We start from the raw sequence: 16,993 nt of genomic DNA, 5'->3' as shown, positions 1-16,993 counted from the left end.
GCCACATTTTATTCTTGGGTAAACAATGGGAATTGTCTGGTTTGGAGACAGATGTTCTGTTTTGGGAAACACAAAAAGCAATGAGTTTGGCTGATGACATACGTTTTTAAAGTGAGAAATTACTTGGCTTATTACATGGCTGAAGTGAATGACACCTTTATAGTACCATTAAACAGTTCAGATTCTCACAGTTTTAATTTCAAATGTAAACCAAAATGATACTACCTCATTCATAAGCTTTGGTGTTTGGATAATGGATGGATGGATGGATGAATTTTGGTGTATTAATCTTAAGTCTTTGAACATGAATTCCTTAAAGATACAGCATACAGTTAAATGAGAACACGACAAATATAAATTTAACATGTTCCGTTTATTACATCTTGCCTGAAGAAGGGGCCAAAGTTGCCTCAAATGCTTGCATATTGTAATCTTTTTAATTTGCCAATAAAAGGTGTCATTTTGCTTGACTTTTCACTACATTCATAATGGCTAACATGGTACAACACCCTAGTACTACACTGTAAGAGAACATTTAGGCAATTATCTGTTCTAAAAATAAGGTAACTTATGTTTCAAGATGTGCTATTATCTTTTATTCTAAATACATACATAGTTTTCATTTATTTATTTTGATAAAATAAAGTGAAGCATTTACAGGGCATGGTCTTGTGTGTTTCCAGCAATTTAAAATGTTAATAGTGGTCTGAAAAAGTATTTACAGTACCATGAAAATGTATATGCAGCTCTAGAATTATTTGAAATTGCTTAGTATTTTTGTTGGTTAATGTTAATAGAGCTTGTGAAGAGCTGTCCATGGTGCTGGGTGGCTTTTTGAATAAATAAATAATGGACGCTCTCACGCTGGGGGAGTGGAGCAGGTGCAAGCGATTGTCTGATAAGGCGGCTCACCTCCAGGTTGGTGCTTGGTGGACAACCGTCTGTGCACTGCCTTGCCGTCACGTGCGGACTGCCTGATTGTCTCATTATTGGCTCAGGGCGGCAGTCAGGCAATCACACCTGCAACTGCTCCTCAGCATATAAAAGGGGGAGCACAGAATTGAAGGAGGGAGAAAAAACAAGGAGAAAGGAAAAAAGAGAAAGCAAACTGAACCGAGAGAGCAGCATTGGGGTGGAGAGAGAGAGAAGGAGCCAGCCAGCTAGTATGAGGAAATGCAGCATTGTTGTTGGTCCATCAACAGAGAGAAGGATTGGCACTCTAGGGATGGATCGTTCCCACTGATTGTTCAGAGGAGTGGGTGTGATCGAGGTAGCATCCTTTTCAGGGATCCGTGGTACGCCGGTGTGAGCAACAAGGAAGATGAGAGGATAACCGACTCTGAGTGGTCTGGCTGACACTGCTCGAGGCTGTCAAGATGGAGGTTGGTTTGGAGAGGACCACGGCTGTTTCCGCCAGCTGAGCGAGAAATGGGTGAGCTGGGTGGAGACAAAGCGGGAATTGTGCTGGGCTCGTCCCAGGAGTGGAAGCAATATTGATTGTAATGGTTTTTTTATTCTTGTGTTAAGTCTTGTTTTTAATGTTCCGGATTTCCACTCTTTTATTTGATTATTTGTTTATTGACATTTGAAAGCACTGCACTTTTGATCACTGTTTTGGTTTTGGACTTATTTTAATGAAAGCACTATCTGCCATGGTCATCCTGGTCATGTCTATTGACAGTGTTGGGTTCAAAAGGCTTCTGGTGAAAACCACTACTGTGGTCATGAAGGTCATCCAACATCCAAAAATGATGAACTAATATTACAAAATCTTGATGCTCTTTTAATTTACTGCATTAAAGTAATGTGAAAACCAGTACTGATTTGAACAAATTGCTCTTTTGGACTAGTTTATCATTATTGATTTTGCAGAAAATGAGTATTATGGTTGTCAAGGTTTTTTGGTGGAATTTAGTGGTAATATTTAACCCACGGTTTTAGAGACCTTGGAGAACTGTGGTTTCCTTTTGTGAATGGTAATCTGGGCTCTCGTCTAAGAGGTGGTTAGTCTCAAAGTGAACCTCCATTTGATTAACTCTGTGATGCAATGAGGATATTCTATAACTAAAGTCTTAATTTGGAACCCTGGCACAAGATAATTATCTTGTGAAAATCCTTAACATCAACCAAAATGATTTTTAATTGTCTTTAAGTTATTGTACACATCCTCTGTGTGAATTTCTCTGACCATTGTGTTTTTGCTGCTTTTGTGTTTCAGTATAGCTTTATACAGTGTTTAGTGAACTTTTTTGACCCTTTGCTCAAAATGGTCCCAAGCTGTACTGTTTAGCACCTTGACTGAAGGTGTCTATTTTGCTTCCAAGTGTAAAACAGTCTAATGTGTATCTTAAATACAGATAACTTGTGAAAAACCGCAAATTTTGGATGTGGTCAAAAAAATGCCTATTTTTATAGTTTTAAACCCTAAATATGCCCCCAGAACACTTTAATTTCATTTCTAACTCAGCTTAATACATTACTCTTAAAAAAAAAAACAAGAATGTAAAGGTAAACCCGTATACTGTACAGTACTGTATTGCTATGTCTCTCGCAGTGCTAGAATATAAAATACCGATGTTACCCCTATATGTACTGTAATTCATGTAAGCGCATTTTCTTTGGTGTGCGCTGTCATTTTCTTTGGTATAAGTAGGATAAATACGTAATAATTTAATAAAAATAAAGTAAAACGTATGGGTACTCGCCAATAATGAATGATATTGATTGAAGATGATGATGAATTAGCTGTGCAATATGATGAAGGTATGTAATGAAGATAATGACTGCACAGCAAAGCAGAGGATCTATAGCTCCTCGGGTGGCTATTGCAGCATAACTTTTTAGTTCCCGGAGCAAATCCAGTAATTCAACCTTCTCCTGGAGTGTCTTAAACTTCTTCTGGCGATTAGGTTCATTTGCCAGAAGCCTTAGAAGGTGCAGGGCATTTGGGCGGCATCTTAGGGCTTTAAGGAGAACAAAACGAAAAACACGAGAACACTCAGCGAAACACTCAATAGCTACAAGTGGTAAACTGTTATAATGCGGGGCTGCATCTGCCAGGGATGCGTCACAGGGCAGCAGCCAATCAGCAGCAAGAAGAAATAAATGAAGCTCTAGGATTGGCGACTTTCACCATCCCCAGCCACATTTTCCTCTACGGTTAATTTGTGTTCTCTCTACAGTACAGTTTTGCCACAAAAAAGCCTTAAAAAGTTGCGGAGGATATTTGCGGTTTCCGCTAGCAATTATTAATTAGGTTCTAAGGAAAAATCCGCAAACGACTGAGGCCACGAACTCTGAACTACAACTTCGCGGGGGTCTACTGTACTGCTTTTTTTGTCTTTTTAAGTAAACAGCACATCTCAAACTTAAGTCTTTCAGGTATTGTGCAGCATGACAATTCTGTTTTCCCAACAAACATTTCAGTTTATTATTTAATAATTACATTTAATCTCTTAAATCAATCAAATGGTGCAGCCATTTCCACCTACTCTGAGAGAGATAGCGAGACTGTTTTTCTAGGCTTTATTTGCGTTGTTTCTACAAGTTCTTGGAAATTATGGCAGTTTTTTCATTAGGAAATGTCTTAGTTTGTTTTGTTCATAATCCTACAATTGTTCTAACTAGTAAATTTAACCAGCTTGTTTATTTACGTTTTTAATTCATAGAGATGATCTCACCTGGGGAGTGGGGGTGGGAATTCTTAACATACCTTTGAAAATCTTTCTCCATGCAGGGTAAGCTACTGAACTACACTTTTCTGTTTATGATGACCTTTAAGTATCCAGTCACTGTAGCTGGAATTCTGACTAGCCACCTTTGGATTCATAATCTTGTTCTTTTCACCATTAGCTGATTCTTTAGGACTTAAAAGAATGGATGGTGATGGGCTTGACTGGAGTCTGTTCAGTGGGAAAGCTGGGTAGCAAATGTCATCCACATGATGTAGATAGTTTAGTAACCTTGATCTGCTAGAAAGATGAGCGACTAGAAGCCATGATCACTGCTCCACTGTAGCCTTATTCCAATATCACAGCCATTGTGATATGTCTTCTTGTACCTCATTTTCTGTTAAGGACTTGGGTGTTGGATTGCTCTTTGACTTGGGCCTTTTTCCTAAACGTGTTTTCCCTGCCACTTTTACAAAGCTCTAATCAATACAGCTTTAAGTTTTATCAGTTCTTGCAAGCTGTCATCAACATACTATTGTCATGACCCAAGAGTGATTTGGACTGGTAATGACATTCTTAGAAGCAGTAGCTACAACCAGGCAGAACTCTTGAGAAACTACTTGACTTCTGCAACATTTGTGGGTGTTTGAGAATAGGTTGGGACTTTGACTATGGTAATTCAGATCATTGTATTTGTCAGGTTTCAGTCATTTAGACGTGTACTTGTTTTGTGTGTTTTTTGCATTGTCATTTCTAACAATAACTGCAAAACGTATTTTTTGTTTCCCTTCAGATTGACCTTGAAAGTATATTTGCACTAAATCCTGACATAGCACCAGATGAGGAGATTGCACCAAGTCCCGAAACTCCACCTCCGCCTACTCCAAGTTCTGCCAAAGTTAACAAGTTTTCAAAGGTTAGAATGTATTGCATGCTTGAAAGTTTGCTTACATACACGGCTGTATGCATAAGTTGTCTAATTCCAAATTTTCTATTTACAATTTGTTAGCAAATGTCCAATAATAATTTATTTTATCATTTAACATTGTGTTAGAAAGAAATTGTTAGTGGTGCTCATAACTATTATACTCTAGGTTTTGTCATTTTTGAAAGGCATTGTTCAGCTTCATTTGGGGAAGAAAGCATTACAGACCAAACCTTTGTTATAAGCGTGCACTCCGAGAGTTAAAGAAAAACTAAAACTGGACATCCTAGCAGTGAAAAACAGTGTTTTATTTAATGCCATCAAACGAAGATTAAACCACATTACATTACGAACTCTGAGGTTATGAGAATTGTGGCATTAGCATATATTCAGTACACACATGAAATTCATTTCCTTTCGGCCAGTATACCAACAAATTAGTAAATAGGTTACATCATTTAAAAAAGCTTCTGTCACTTAGAAAAACTACAGAAATTATCTAAGGTTGAAATGGCCCTTAAGTCACAGGATAGACTATACATTGCTGATCATTTTGAAATTGTATATACTATGCCAAATTAAACTTAACCCTTTATGGACTGGAAGAATAAATTTATAGCTAAATATCTCAGAATGCATTAATTCAACTCCTCTCACTCTTTTTATGTGAGCACCTCTAAGGGTATTGCTAGTCTAAAATGTCATGTAACATTTGTAACACATCACAGGATTGCCAGGTTCCTAAAAAAAATAGCAAATTTGTCCACAGAAATAGCCCAGTGTCTGAGGTAGACAAAATGACACACCAGAAATCAGGGGGTGGTGTTAGAGTAAGAGGGTTAGGTACATACCAAACCCTGAGTTCCCTGTTGAGATATTTCAGAGGGATATAATGTGTAAGAATTGGTAAGAATGGTAAAGACCATAATAAAAGTGCAAATAGGAGGGGAAAGGAGGGGAAACCTGGCAAGAATTTGTTGGAGATGTTAAAAATAGTCCAAAATACTGCTTTGTTTTTAAAAAAAGTAGCCCAAAAAACTTCAACCTGCGAAAGTCCTTTTTTTCCTGGTGGTTGATGATCAAAAATAGCCCAGTTGGGTGAGAAAACCACTGACCTTGGAACACTGACACATTACTTAAGAGAGCAAGACGTTGACAATACAGAGTATCCTGTATGGTTTCACTGTAACCACTGGATGGGATGATATGTGGCGTGAGCTGTAAAGCAAAAGAAGGAAGTTTCAGCAAAGTTCAGGTAAGCCATGTTTAGCAATAAGGCTCGAGTTAGGTTGGCGTGGAGGGAGAGAGAAATACAGGAGAAGTGGCTTTCTTGCATCCAACACAAGTGTACCAACTGCATTAGTATAAAGCTATTCAGTAAATGGGACCCACATGACCTAAAAGGGGGAGGGGGGATGGACAAGTGTACATATCATGTAGTTCACAAGATTATTTCTTTTTACCTGTTATCATTCTGTACAGCCCTTACTTCTCTCCTGTATTGAACCTAGCTCCTTCAGACTCACCTATCTTCTTTTCTCTACCAACAAAGACGTTACTCCAGTACATTTATTAGACAGAGAGAGCCAGTCCCTGAAGTATGTCACACCAACCCCCAACCAATCATTTAATAAGTCTCCAATCAATAGTATCGGCTTTTATTTTGTTACTAGCAAAATACCCGCGCTTCGCAGCGGAGAAGAAGTGTGTTTAAAGAGGTTATGTAAACATATATATATATACATAAACATATATACATATATACATTTATATATACATATACACATCCACATATATAAACATATATCAACATATATATATACACATACATATACACACATACATACATACACACACACACACATATATATATATATATATATATATATATATATACATATATATACATATATATATATATATATATATACATATATATATATATATATACATATATATACATATATATATATATATACATATATATATATATATATATATATATATATATATATACATATATATATATATATATATATATATATATATATATATATATATATATATATATATACATATATATAGACACATACAGACACATATATAGACATATTTGTATATCTACATATATATACATATTTGTATATCTACATATATATATACACATATATACATATATATACATATTTGTATATCTACATACATACACATATATCTATCTATGTATATTATATATATATATATATATATATATATATATATTATATATATAGCTGATTACCCAGTGGATTCGCTCACTGAGTGCAAGAGAAAAACATAAAATGTATGTATAAAATAAGTTTAATTGCCAAATTTATTTTTCCACAAATAAAGAGCACTTACAATAACATAGAAATCAATATAAACAACATTAACATCATTATCATATGAGAATATGAAGTAATATAAAAGAAGCACATTGCATATAAATATAAATTATTAAACAGTAAAATGTTCTTCTATAATACGCTACCGTGGCTATTCGTTTGTCTGTCCAGGATTTTAAATCAGCTGTAGCTCGCAAACCGTTTCACCTATTGACTTGAAATTTGGTACACATATACTACGTCAAGTCTACTATTCGCTTTCCCACACATATGAACATACATACATATATATATATATATATATATATATATATATATATATATATATATATACACACATACACATATATACATACATACATACATAGTGCGTTGCAACACGGGCTGTGATTGTTACATGGGAGGGAGAGGACAAATCACAGGTTCCTGCTTTCTAATCGGGCTTGTGATTGCTGCTTTGACGGATGCCCAGATCCCACAGTATTTCCCCTTAGGAGAGGCGTTAGGCAAGTGTAATTGAATAGCGGTGCTGCAAGTTATTACTCTTTTTATGTTTATTTTATTTTATTGTAGAATCAACTCACAGCTGCGCGCACCAGTGCGTGCGTGGCGGATGCGTACGGCTGACGTTTTCATTGTCTACCACCTTCGCTAATTATTCTTGCGGCAGATTGAAGACTTAAGTGCCAGCTTAACTGAAAAATTAAAGAAAACATACAAAGTTTTAAAAAAAATCAGTTTTAACGGGAAAAGATGCCGACGAAAGAAGAAAGCAGCGGGACGCTAGGGTGAAGAGCAAGCGCATCAACCTCTGAGCAAACGAATGGTAAACGTACAGTGAAAGGGGATAAATACTATGAATGGTCATGTCAAGTGTATTCACTCCACGTTATCGTGCAGTGCGCTGTTACTGGTATTTTGATAAAAGAATCTGAATAACATATAAGAAGCGTATAAATTATTAAACAGTAAAACATTAACATTTAAGAAGTAAAGATACATTGAGTACTACTGTAGTGCTTTCGGGTATAGTACATTTTTTGTTTGCCCATTACATGCATAAATGTATACATTTTTTGGTGTACCTACCCAAGAACACGCGACATGACCCGGCAGTTAAAAATTTACCGCTCCAGCAATTTTAACTCCGTTACAAAGTCATCTAATATGGTATTGCAAACGGCAGCGTTTCTATAAACTCAATTTAAACTTACTGTTTACACCGTGCTTTGAAGATGCATAGTATGCGACACGTGTTTCGCCGTAATTGTGGGCTCATCAGGAGTACACAGTCACTGCACTCCCTTACAGGAATCGATCCTCGGACGTAGAGGCGAAGCCCCTAACGTTGTGCCACGGCGTGTGGTTCGTTCATTTGACAGCATGTAGATCGGGGAAATTACATTGCAGGCATTCGTAGTCTGATTCACAATCTGATTGTATGAGTGGTTACCTACCAGGTAACGCTTGTGGTTGGTGAGCAAGTCGGCTAACTTCTGCCGCGGTGCCCTCTTTCAGTTGCGAGAAGCAGATCATACAATGGTTGAAATAGTTTAATATATATAGCAAAATCACCGCGCTTCGCAGGGGCGAATATGGTATTGCAAACGGCAGCGTTTCTATAAACTTAATTTAAAGTTACGGTTTATACCGTGCTTTGTTTCATATTCTTTTCCTACCTTATCAATTGTGTAATGTGTTTTTTGAACAGGTTTGATTTATGGAAGTGATCACTCCTGCTGCGTTCAGTCACTTCACGTGAGCCGCTCTCTTGTGTGATGTTGCGATGTCCACGGGTTTATTTAATGTTAGCTAAGACCCGGCAGTTAAAAGTTTCTCGCTACAGCAATTTTAACTCTGTTACAAAGTGATGCAAACTCTCGTTTATACCTCGTGTCTTCTCATTAAACTTGTATCTCGCGAATATGGCATTGCAAACGGCAGCGGAAGCGTTTGTATAAAGTTAATTTAAGGTTACGCTTTACACCGTGCTTTTTTATACCTCGTGTCTTCTCATTAAACTTGTATCTCGCGAATATGGTATTGCAAACGGCAGCGGGAGCGTTTCTATAAAGTTAATTTAGACTTACGGTTTACACCGTGCTTTTTTATACCTCGTGTCTTATGAAGATGCTTGTATGCGTCACTCACTTGCTTCTTATTGTTTCGCTGCCTTGTCAATTGTGTAATGAACATTTTTCCCGCGTGTGACTCGTGCTGTAAATGTCTTCCTTGTTTGTAGTTCACGTGATTACGTAGGAGGCGTGATGACGCGATACCTGACTCCGCCTCCTCCATTACAGTGTATGGACAAAAAATATGTTCCAGTTATGACCATTACGCTTTGAATTTCGAAATGAAACCTGCCTAACTTTTGTAAGTAAGCTGTAAGGAATGAGCCTGCCAAATTTCAGCCTTCCACCTACACGGGAAGTTGGAGAATTAGTGATGAGTGAGTCAGTCAGTCAGTCAGTCAGTCAGTGAGGGCTTTGCCTTTTATTATTATAGATTACTGAAAACAACCCCAAAATTAAGATGTTCAGTTTCTTACATTGCAATAAGTGAAAGTACAACATGATTCAGTGTTAACAAGTTTACTGCATGACTAGGGCAAAAAAAAATAAATAAATAGAACATACATCTGACAAAAAATATGAAAGTAATGTTTTACGGAAAAATAAATAGAACATACATCTGACAAAAAATTTGAAAGTAACGTTTTACGGAATGAAGTAAACAAATGAAAATCATAAACATAGTAAATACAGTAGCAAAGGCTCCCAAAATTTCCATTATTCTTACTAATTACCCGTTTCAATTCATAAGAATACAGTTTCCTCTAAAATTGTATTTTGCAGTGACCGTGAACAAAAGCCAGGGCCAGCCACTATGAAAAGCAACATTTGACCAACGACAGGAATGCTTTAGTGATGTGCAATCATATGTGACATATTCAAGAGTAAGAAGCTCCTGGAAATTAATATTAGCACCTGAATAAAAAAATTAAAAACCCTGCAAATATTGTGTACAAAAAAGTACATACCGTGGATACTCGTGTATACTATGGGTCGCGACCCACTGAGTGGGCCCTGAAACATAAGACGATATTCCGACCGATCGGGCTAACAGCCGGACGTCTTTTGTTTTTGTGACATTCTTTATCGCCTTGTGTTGTGTTCGTTAGCGTACGCCCTTATAATCTTTTTAAAAACAATTATCAACGTTTGAATATAATAATGGAAAAGTGGTTGAAACGGATAGCAAAAACTACATCGCCGCTGCCGGTTGATTGTGATGAAAAGACAGAAGATGTTCTTATAAATGACAAAAGTGGCACTGAGGCTGACTTCCAAGCTCCCTCAACGAGTTCGCATGAATCGAAACGACGGAAAGTTGTAAGAAAATATGACCCTGAATATCTAAAACTAGGATTCACTTGGAATCATGATACGATAGATCCGCGTCCTCAATGCGTGATTTGCTACGAAATATTAGCGAACGAAAGTATGCGCCCAAGTAAGTTGACGCGTCATATAGAAACGAAGCATTCCCATTTTACGAATAAGCCAGTAGATTTTTTTCAAAGAAAATTGTTGGATATGAAATCTTCAAAAAATATTGTTTCACATTTCATTAATATTAATGAAAATGCTGTATATGCCTCGTACCTCATTAGCTTAAGGATCGCCAGAGCAGGAAAGCCTCATACCATTGGCGAAGATTTAGTGTTACCATCGATTAAAGATGCTGTTGGAGCGATGTTTGGAGAAAAAGAAGTAAAGGAAATCGAGCGCATACCACTGTCCAATAATACTGTTGCACGACGAATCGACGAAATGGCTGAATGGGCAGAGGACAAATTAATCCGGAGGGTAGTTTGTAGTAAATATTATACGCTACAACTAGATGAGTCTACTGACGTGCAAGGTCTATCTCAACTACTTGTTTTTGTGCGTTATATATGGCAAAACGACGCGCATGAAGATATCTTGTTCTGCAAGCCAATTAGTCGTGGAACGGCCGAGGAAATTTTCAATGTAATTGATTCCTATATAAAAGAGAGAGGTTTACAGTGGAAGAACTGTTTCGGTATATGCACTGACGGTGCGCGGGCTATGTGCGGGAAAAATAGCAGTGTCGTTACAAGAGTTCTTAAACAAAGCCCCTGTGCTTTGTGGACACACTGTAGCCTTCACAGAGAAGTACTGGTTTCAAAAGCATTACCTAATGATTTCAAAACAGTACTAAATACAGCTGTGAAAATTGTAAATTATATTAAAACAAAACCCTTACAAGCACGTTTATTTCAAAAGCTGTGTGAAGAAATGGGTAGTCTTCATACATCTCTTCTTCTGCATACGGAGGTACGTTGGTTATCCAGGGGGAAAGTACTGACACGATTAGTGGATTTACGCAATGAAGTTACAATTTACTTGGAAGGAAAAACTGAATATATTGAATCTCCACTGGACAAAGAATTCATTCTCAAGCTCACATACTTGGCGGATATTTTTTCGAAATTAAACGAACTCAATTTGTATTTGCAAGGTTCAAACGAATCACACATTTTTGCAGTCCACGATAGAATTCGGGCGTTTATGAAAAAGCTTATGTTGTGGAGAAGTTGTATTGAGGATGGCAAGTATGATTGTTTTGAAACTCTTGAAACTTTTATTATAGAAAACCAAGTGCAGCCAAAGACGAACGTACTGTCTGCAATTTCCACTCATTTATCATTGTTAAAAAATAACTTTGATGCCTATTTCGGGGAAGAGATGAAAAAGCTCGACTCGTTGAATTGGATTTGTAACCCATTTCAAGACCGCCTACCAAGTAGTATGTCAACAAAAGCAAGTGAAGAACTCTGATTTATCAGAAGATACGTCACTGAAAAATAGTTTCAATCGCAAGCAGTTAACGAAATTCTGGCTCTCAGTTGCTGGGAACTATCCTTGCCTGTTTGATGAAGCTATAAAAGTCCTCCTCCCCTTCAGTACCTCATATCTATGTGAGGCCGGATTTTCGGCTATGATCAGCATTAAAACTAAATACCGAAATAAATTGGACGTATCAAACTCACTGCGATTAAAAGTAACTAAAATTGAAGTTGATGCTAAAGCTGTAATGACAAAAAATAGGAAACAAATACACCCTTCTCATTGAAATAACAGTCCTTGTAGGTATTTAAGTAATAAAAAATTGTAACTTAAAGTTGTTTTTTTTTCTTATTTGAAAAGTCCTTCATTCATATTGGTGACGCTTAAATTTCCATAGTGACTGTTTGTGAGCTAAAGTACAATATATGTTGTCTGTGATGATAACAAATTAATGTCAAATGAAAAAAATACTTTAAACAAAATAAACAGCCCGAACAAATAAGACACCATTAAGTAGTTCCGCGACTCGCTACTAGGGAATCTGAGCGTTACCAATATTTTATGCCCCCTTTTTAAGACGGCTAAGAGGTGGGTCCCGAATTTGGCAGTTTTTGTTAGGTGGGTCGGAGCCCAGTCAACTTTGGGAACCACTGGTCCATAGAATTTGGGTAATGACATTGTACACTCAACGCTTCACGGTGTTAAGTCACCGGTCATCTGCCGTTTCCCATGGTCTTTGAAATAATTATAAGCCAGTAATACTAATGCTAATTAGCTAGTTTTTTTCTAATTTCATTAAATAATTCTTTAAATTGTGAAATACTTGAATTTGAGCATTAGCTTTTGCAGGTTTTGGATAACAAACATACCATTAGCTGCCATGTGCCATCTAGCGGCTGCCATCGCGCGTGCCTGTCGGCCAGTACATAGTGTTAAAGGTCGCGGGAGCAAGCCAGCATATAGCGGCTGCAATCGCGCTGGCTGGACTGCCGGTACATAGTGTTAAAGGTCGCCGGGGTAAGCCGGCATCTAGCGGCTGCAATTGCACGTTCCTGTCGGCCAGTACATAGTGTTAAAGGTTGCCGGAGCAAGCCGGCATATAGCGGATACGATCGCGCGTGCCTGTCGGCTGGTACATAGTGTTAAAGGTCGCCGGAGCAAGCTGGTATCTAGCGGCTGCAATCGCACGTGCCTGTCGGCTGGTACGTAGTGTTAAAGGTCGCCGGAGCAAGCCGGCATATAGCGGATACGATCGCGCGTGCCTGTTGGCTGGTACATAGTGTTAAAGGTCGCAAGCTGTCAAGTTTTACCCTCGACTTATACGCGGGTCATAACAAATTTTGTAATTTTCGGCTTAAAAATACACTCGACTTATCTGCGAGATCGACTAATACGCGAGTATCTACGGTAGTTACGTAGTAGTTCTCATACATCCGATTAACCAGTGGCACTATAACTGAAGCCCATTGTCTATTCAGTATTTTTCAATGTTGTTTTTTTATAGTCATTTTATATATTCATTTGCCACGGGAAATGGTGTTTTTAAGTGAAGCATTTTTTGTAAACTTTGTAAAGTACTGTCTGATTTTGCAGTTTAAAATGGGGTTTTAAACATATTTGTAACATGTTTACAGTATTGTTTCCTTTAGGAACTGAACTAATTATTTGCCTTGCATGTAAATAAAATATCCTGAATGTAATGTGGTATGAAAGTGGTGACTTGAACTCTGAAATGCCCAGTAGTAACAATTTAAGGTGAGCAATTTTTAACTTCAGATGTACATGTATAGTTATCAACTAGCACTAGTCACCTGTCAGTGTTACATTTTTCTTTAAATTTTAAATGTGCTCTTTGCTTGACCGCTACTCCATGTTTTGTCAAGACTCTTAATAGTTTTACCAAAAAAATGTAAAAAAAAATTCAAATAACTAATACAATGATTGAAATACAGTACGAAATTAAAAAAACACTGCTGGTGCACCTTTGTTAATTTATGAAAGGCCGGTACTAATATTTTGCCTTTGGTGTCGATACAAGCTTTTCAGGCTGCAGTTTGAGTACTGAAACAGTACTGAAGCAAATAATAGATAACCCTCCAGATCCCCCTCCCCAACACAAATGCCTACCCTATGCACCACACAAACACATATTTCAACTGTTGCGCCACATAATCACTGCCTTGCTACAAGCTAATGTTTGAATCTACAGCACACCTTCCTGCCTTTCTCCTTGGCTGGTCTTGACAAAATTCCATCCTGTGTCTGTCTGTTCCTACTTACTTTTTCTTGTGCCCACGTCAAGTTCCATTCTGCTTCCAACTGCATTCCTGTTCTTCCCTTTTAAAAGGCACTTGTTGGGCTCATATCATAGATGGATTAAAGGGGGGTGGGGGTCACACAGAAGAGAGTTATTCTCTTTGTGAATTTTTCTTTCTTTTTCACAGTATAGTCAGAGTCGATCTTATTCATAGAGTTTATAAAAAATAATAGATGAATGGATAAAGGGTAACCAGAAGTTCTTTTAACCTGACAATGTCCTTTTTTGAGACTTGAAACAGCAGTCTGGCTGGGATTTTGTCTTGATTCTTACTTAAACTGTGTAAACAAACACAGCAGACCTTCAGATTTTGACTGACCCCCGAGCAACAAGTACATGTGTTGTGGTTAGTGTTACTCATGGGCAGCTCAAGGTTTGTTTGGGGGGAAAAAAAAAAACATACATGGCAGTTTGACTCAAAGGACAGAGTTCCTATTCAACACCAGCATAAAAGAACAAAAGGTCCCCAAAAAACAAAGGTACAAATTTGCAAACAAGCAAAATAATAATAATAATGATGTCCATGTTTTCGATAGGATGCAAATAGTGGGAAGCCGAATTTGCGATCAGGAGAGTAGGCTGTGAGAATTAAACTTCATGTTTGCCGTGAAGACCACAAAACTTCTTTAAAAGAAGAGAGTTCATCAAAAGAAGGGACAGACTAATTGGTGACACTTGCTTCATTATATTTCTAAAAGTTCCAAATAAAGGGATCATTTTTAAAACCAGTGAGGTTAGAATGCATGTAGCAGTCTTCATTTCTGCTTGTCAGTATGCTAAAAAAACTTTTATCCTTTTAAGGACCCTGCAAGTCCTTAAATGATTTACAGAGTAATTGAATGTAAACTATTTAAAATAATCTAATTGCTTGATTAGAAAAAATGAATAAGATTGATGGTATACAAAGGTATATATCAAGTTTTGAATATATTCTGGCTGCTTTTGAAAACATAACAGACACGCAGTTTCTTTTCTTATTTTCAGATAGTCTGTGGTTTTATAGTGAAGCAATATTAATTATAAGAACAATGATAAATTATATTATTAAAATAAATTTCTATATCATTTATTTTTCAGTATTTTTTTTTAGATGTTCATCAACGAGCGCTGACTGCCCACTCAGCACCACAGGAATAAAGTCAACTCACTCGCATCCTTTCACTACTGTTAAATTTTAGCCCCGCGCCACAAAAAGAATTAGTTGGGCCCTTTGGGAATGCAGACCTCTAGTCTACAGTGCCAATACAGCGCATTGGAGAGTGGAAGAATGAAGGGCTGGACACAAGGTCTTTCAAAAGTACTCTTCTAGTACTGAAAGTAACTTGCTGCTGGTACCATAGCGTTTTAAAAATTTGGTTTTTCTGTACTTTATCAGTACTGGTATACTGCACAGCACTACTTATTAGGCAGCAGTTATGTTTTTGGTTTTTAATTTGATATTCCTATGTGGGCTTTATTTTGAACAAATATCTCACTTGTTTTAATCATTTGAAATTATTGTATCTATGTGTGTGTGAGTGTGCGTATGGAGTAGTGTTGTTTATTTTATTGCTAGTCACTCCTGTTTCAAAAATTTATATTGGATTGAGTTAGTCGTGCCTGCACAAAGAATGTTGATAGTGCTTTTAAACATGAACTACTGTAAGTCCACTATGACAAGAAAAGGGTGGACCTTAACATTCCACGGTCATCTACCAAAAATCTTTCTACAGTTTATTATTTAAAGCAGAGTTGCTGAAAAACTAATCAGCTATTATATGACATGCAGAAAGTGCTTGTCACACTTTTAGATTATGCCATGTTGGTTTCTAGAATAGTCATTTTAAAAAGATAATTTGATGTTATATTGACTGCTGATTTATAGTTTTACTGTATGCGTTTATAAAATATGAGGTTTTACTGTACTCATGTTTTAATTTTAATACAGCAAAAGTTATTTTGGGATATGTAGAATATTGTATCACATTATTTGGGAAGTGGCTTCTTAAACCCTCAAGATAGACTTATTCCAAAGCCAATTTAAATAGAGAAACAGTCAAATAATATAATCAGCATTCCTAATTCTTCCTTTATTCAACCCTAAAACAAACTGTGTTGTTAAAGTTTTCAGAGATTATGTGAATTTATATGTTGTATATAAGCACATTCTATATATTAATCATAATTTAGCCTTTGGTGGTATTAAATAATTGTTTTATTTGTTTGTGAATTGCATTTTAGAATCGACGGACTGTAAATCCCACAAAAAATGAAACGCCTTCAAGGGATAACAGAGGTAAGATTATCTACAGATAATCCTAAATTTTCTTATGCTGGTAATTATCAACTGCATATATAATAATTTTTTTAATTCTATATTTCCTTTTATTCAATGTCTTGTAATAATAAAGAGTGAACAGGATTCTAGATGGATTCAACATGAATCCTACATAAAGGCTATTCACCTTTTGGGAGTATGTAATCATTTTATATTATTCAGGTGGCGCAGTGGTAGCAGTGCCTGCTTTGCAGTAAGGAGATTGTGGGTTCGCTTCTTGGGTCTGCAGTCTGCCCTGCATGGTGAGCGCTTCAAGTAGTGAGAAAAGCGCTATAAAAATGTAAAGAATTATTATTAATTCTTAATTCTAATTAGAAATTTATTTATTCATTGAAGTTTCTCATATCTGTAGAATTCTCTGTGGTTGTAGTACAAGATAATAACTGTGGTCACTGTTCGAAGCTTCAGCGTTGTGACTCATCTTTGCATGAAAAAGTTGAACCATTCAGGATTACCTATTTCTACTTCAGTCATAAAAATGTGTATTCTTCAGTTGAGAGAAGTTTAGTCATTTGTATGT

General features: G+C 36.7%; 1 protein-coding gene across 3 annotated transcripts in view; it reads left to right on the top strand.

Moving 5' to 3' along the window:
* Positions 1-16,993, top strand: part of kif2a (kinesin family member 2a) — a 151,522-nt gene that overhangs the window by 72,313 nt on the left and 62,216 nt on the right. For all 3 annotated transcript variants that reach the window (XM_028805458.2, XM_028805457.2, XM_028805459.2), the window contains exons 3-4: positions 4,465-4,587; positions 16,377-16,431. In XM_028805458.2, coding sequence (XP_028661291.1) covers positions 4,465-4,587; positions 16,377-16,431 — 178 coding nt within the window. The remainder of the gene's footprint in view (positions 1-4,464; positions 4,588-16,376; positions 16,432-16,993) is intronic.

This window comes from Erpetoichthys calabaricus, chromosome 7 (genome assembly GCF_900747795.2).
Source record: "Erpetoichthys calabaricus chromosome 7, fErpCal1.3, whole genome shotgun sequence".
NCBI classification, from domain to species: Eukaryota; Metazoa; Chordata; class Cladistia; order Polypteriformes; family Polypteridae; genus Erpetoichthys; species Erpetoichthys calabaricus.
Note: the sequence above shows the minus strand (reverse complement) of the source record. Positions and strands in the feature narration are given on the sequence as shown.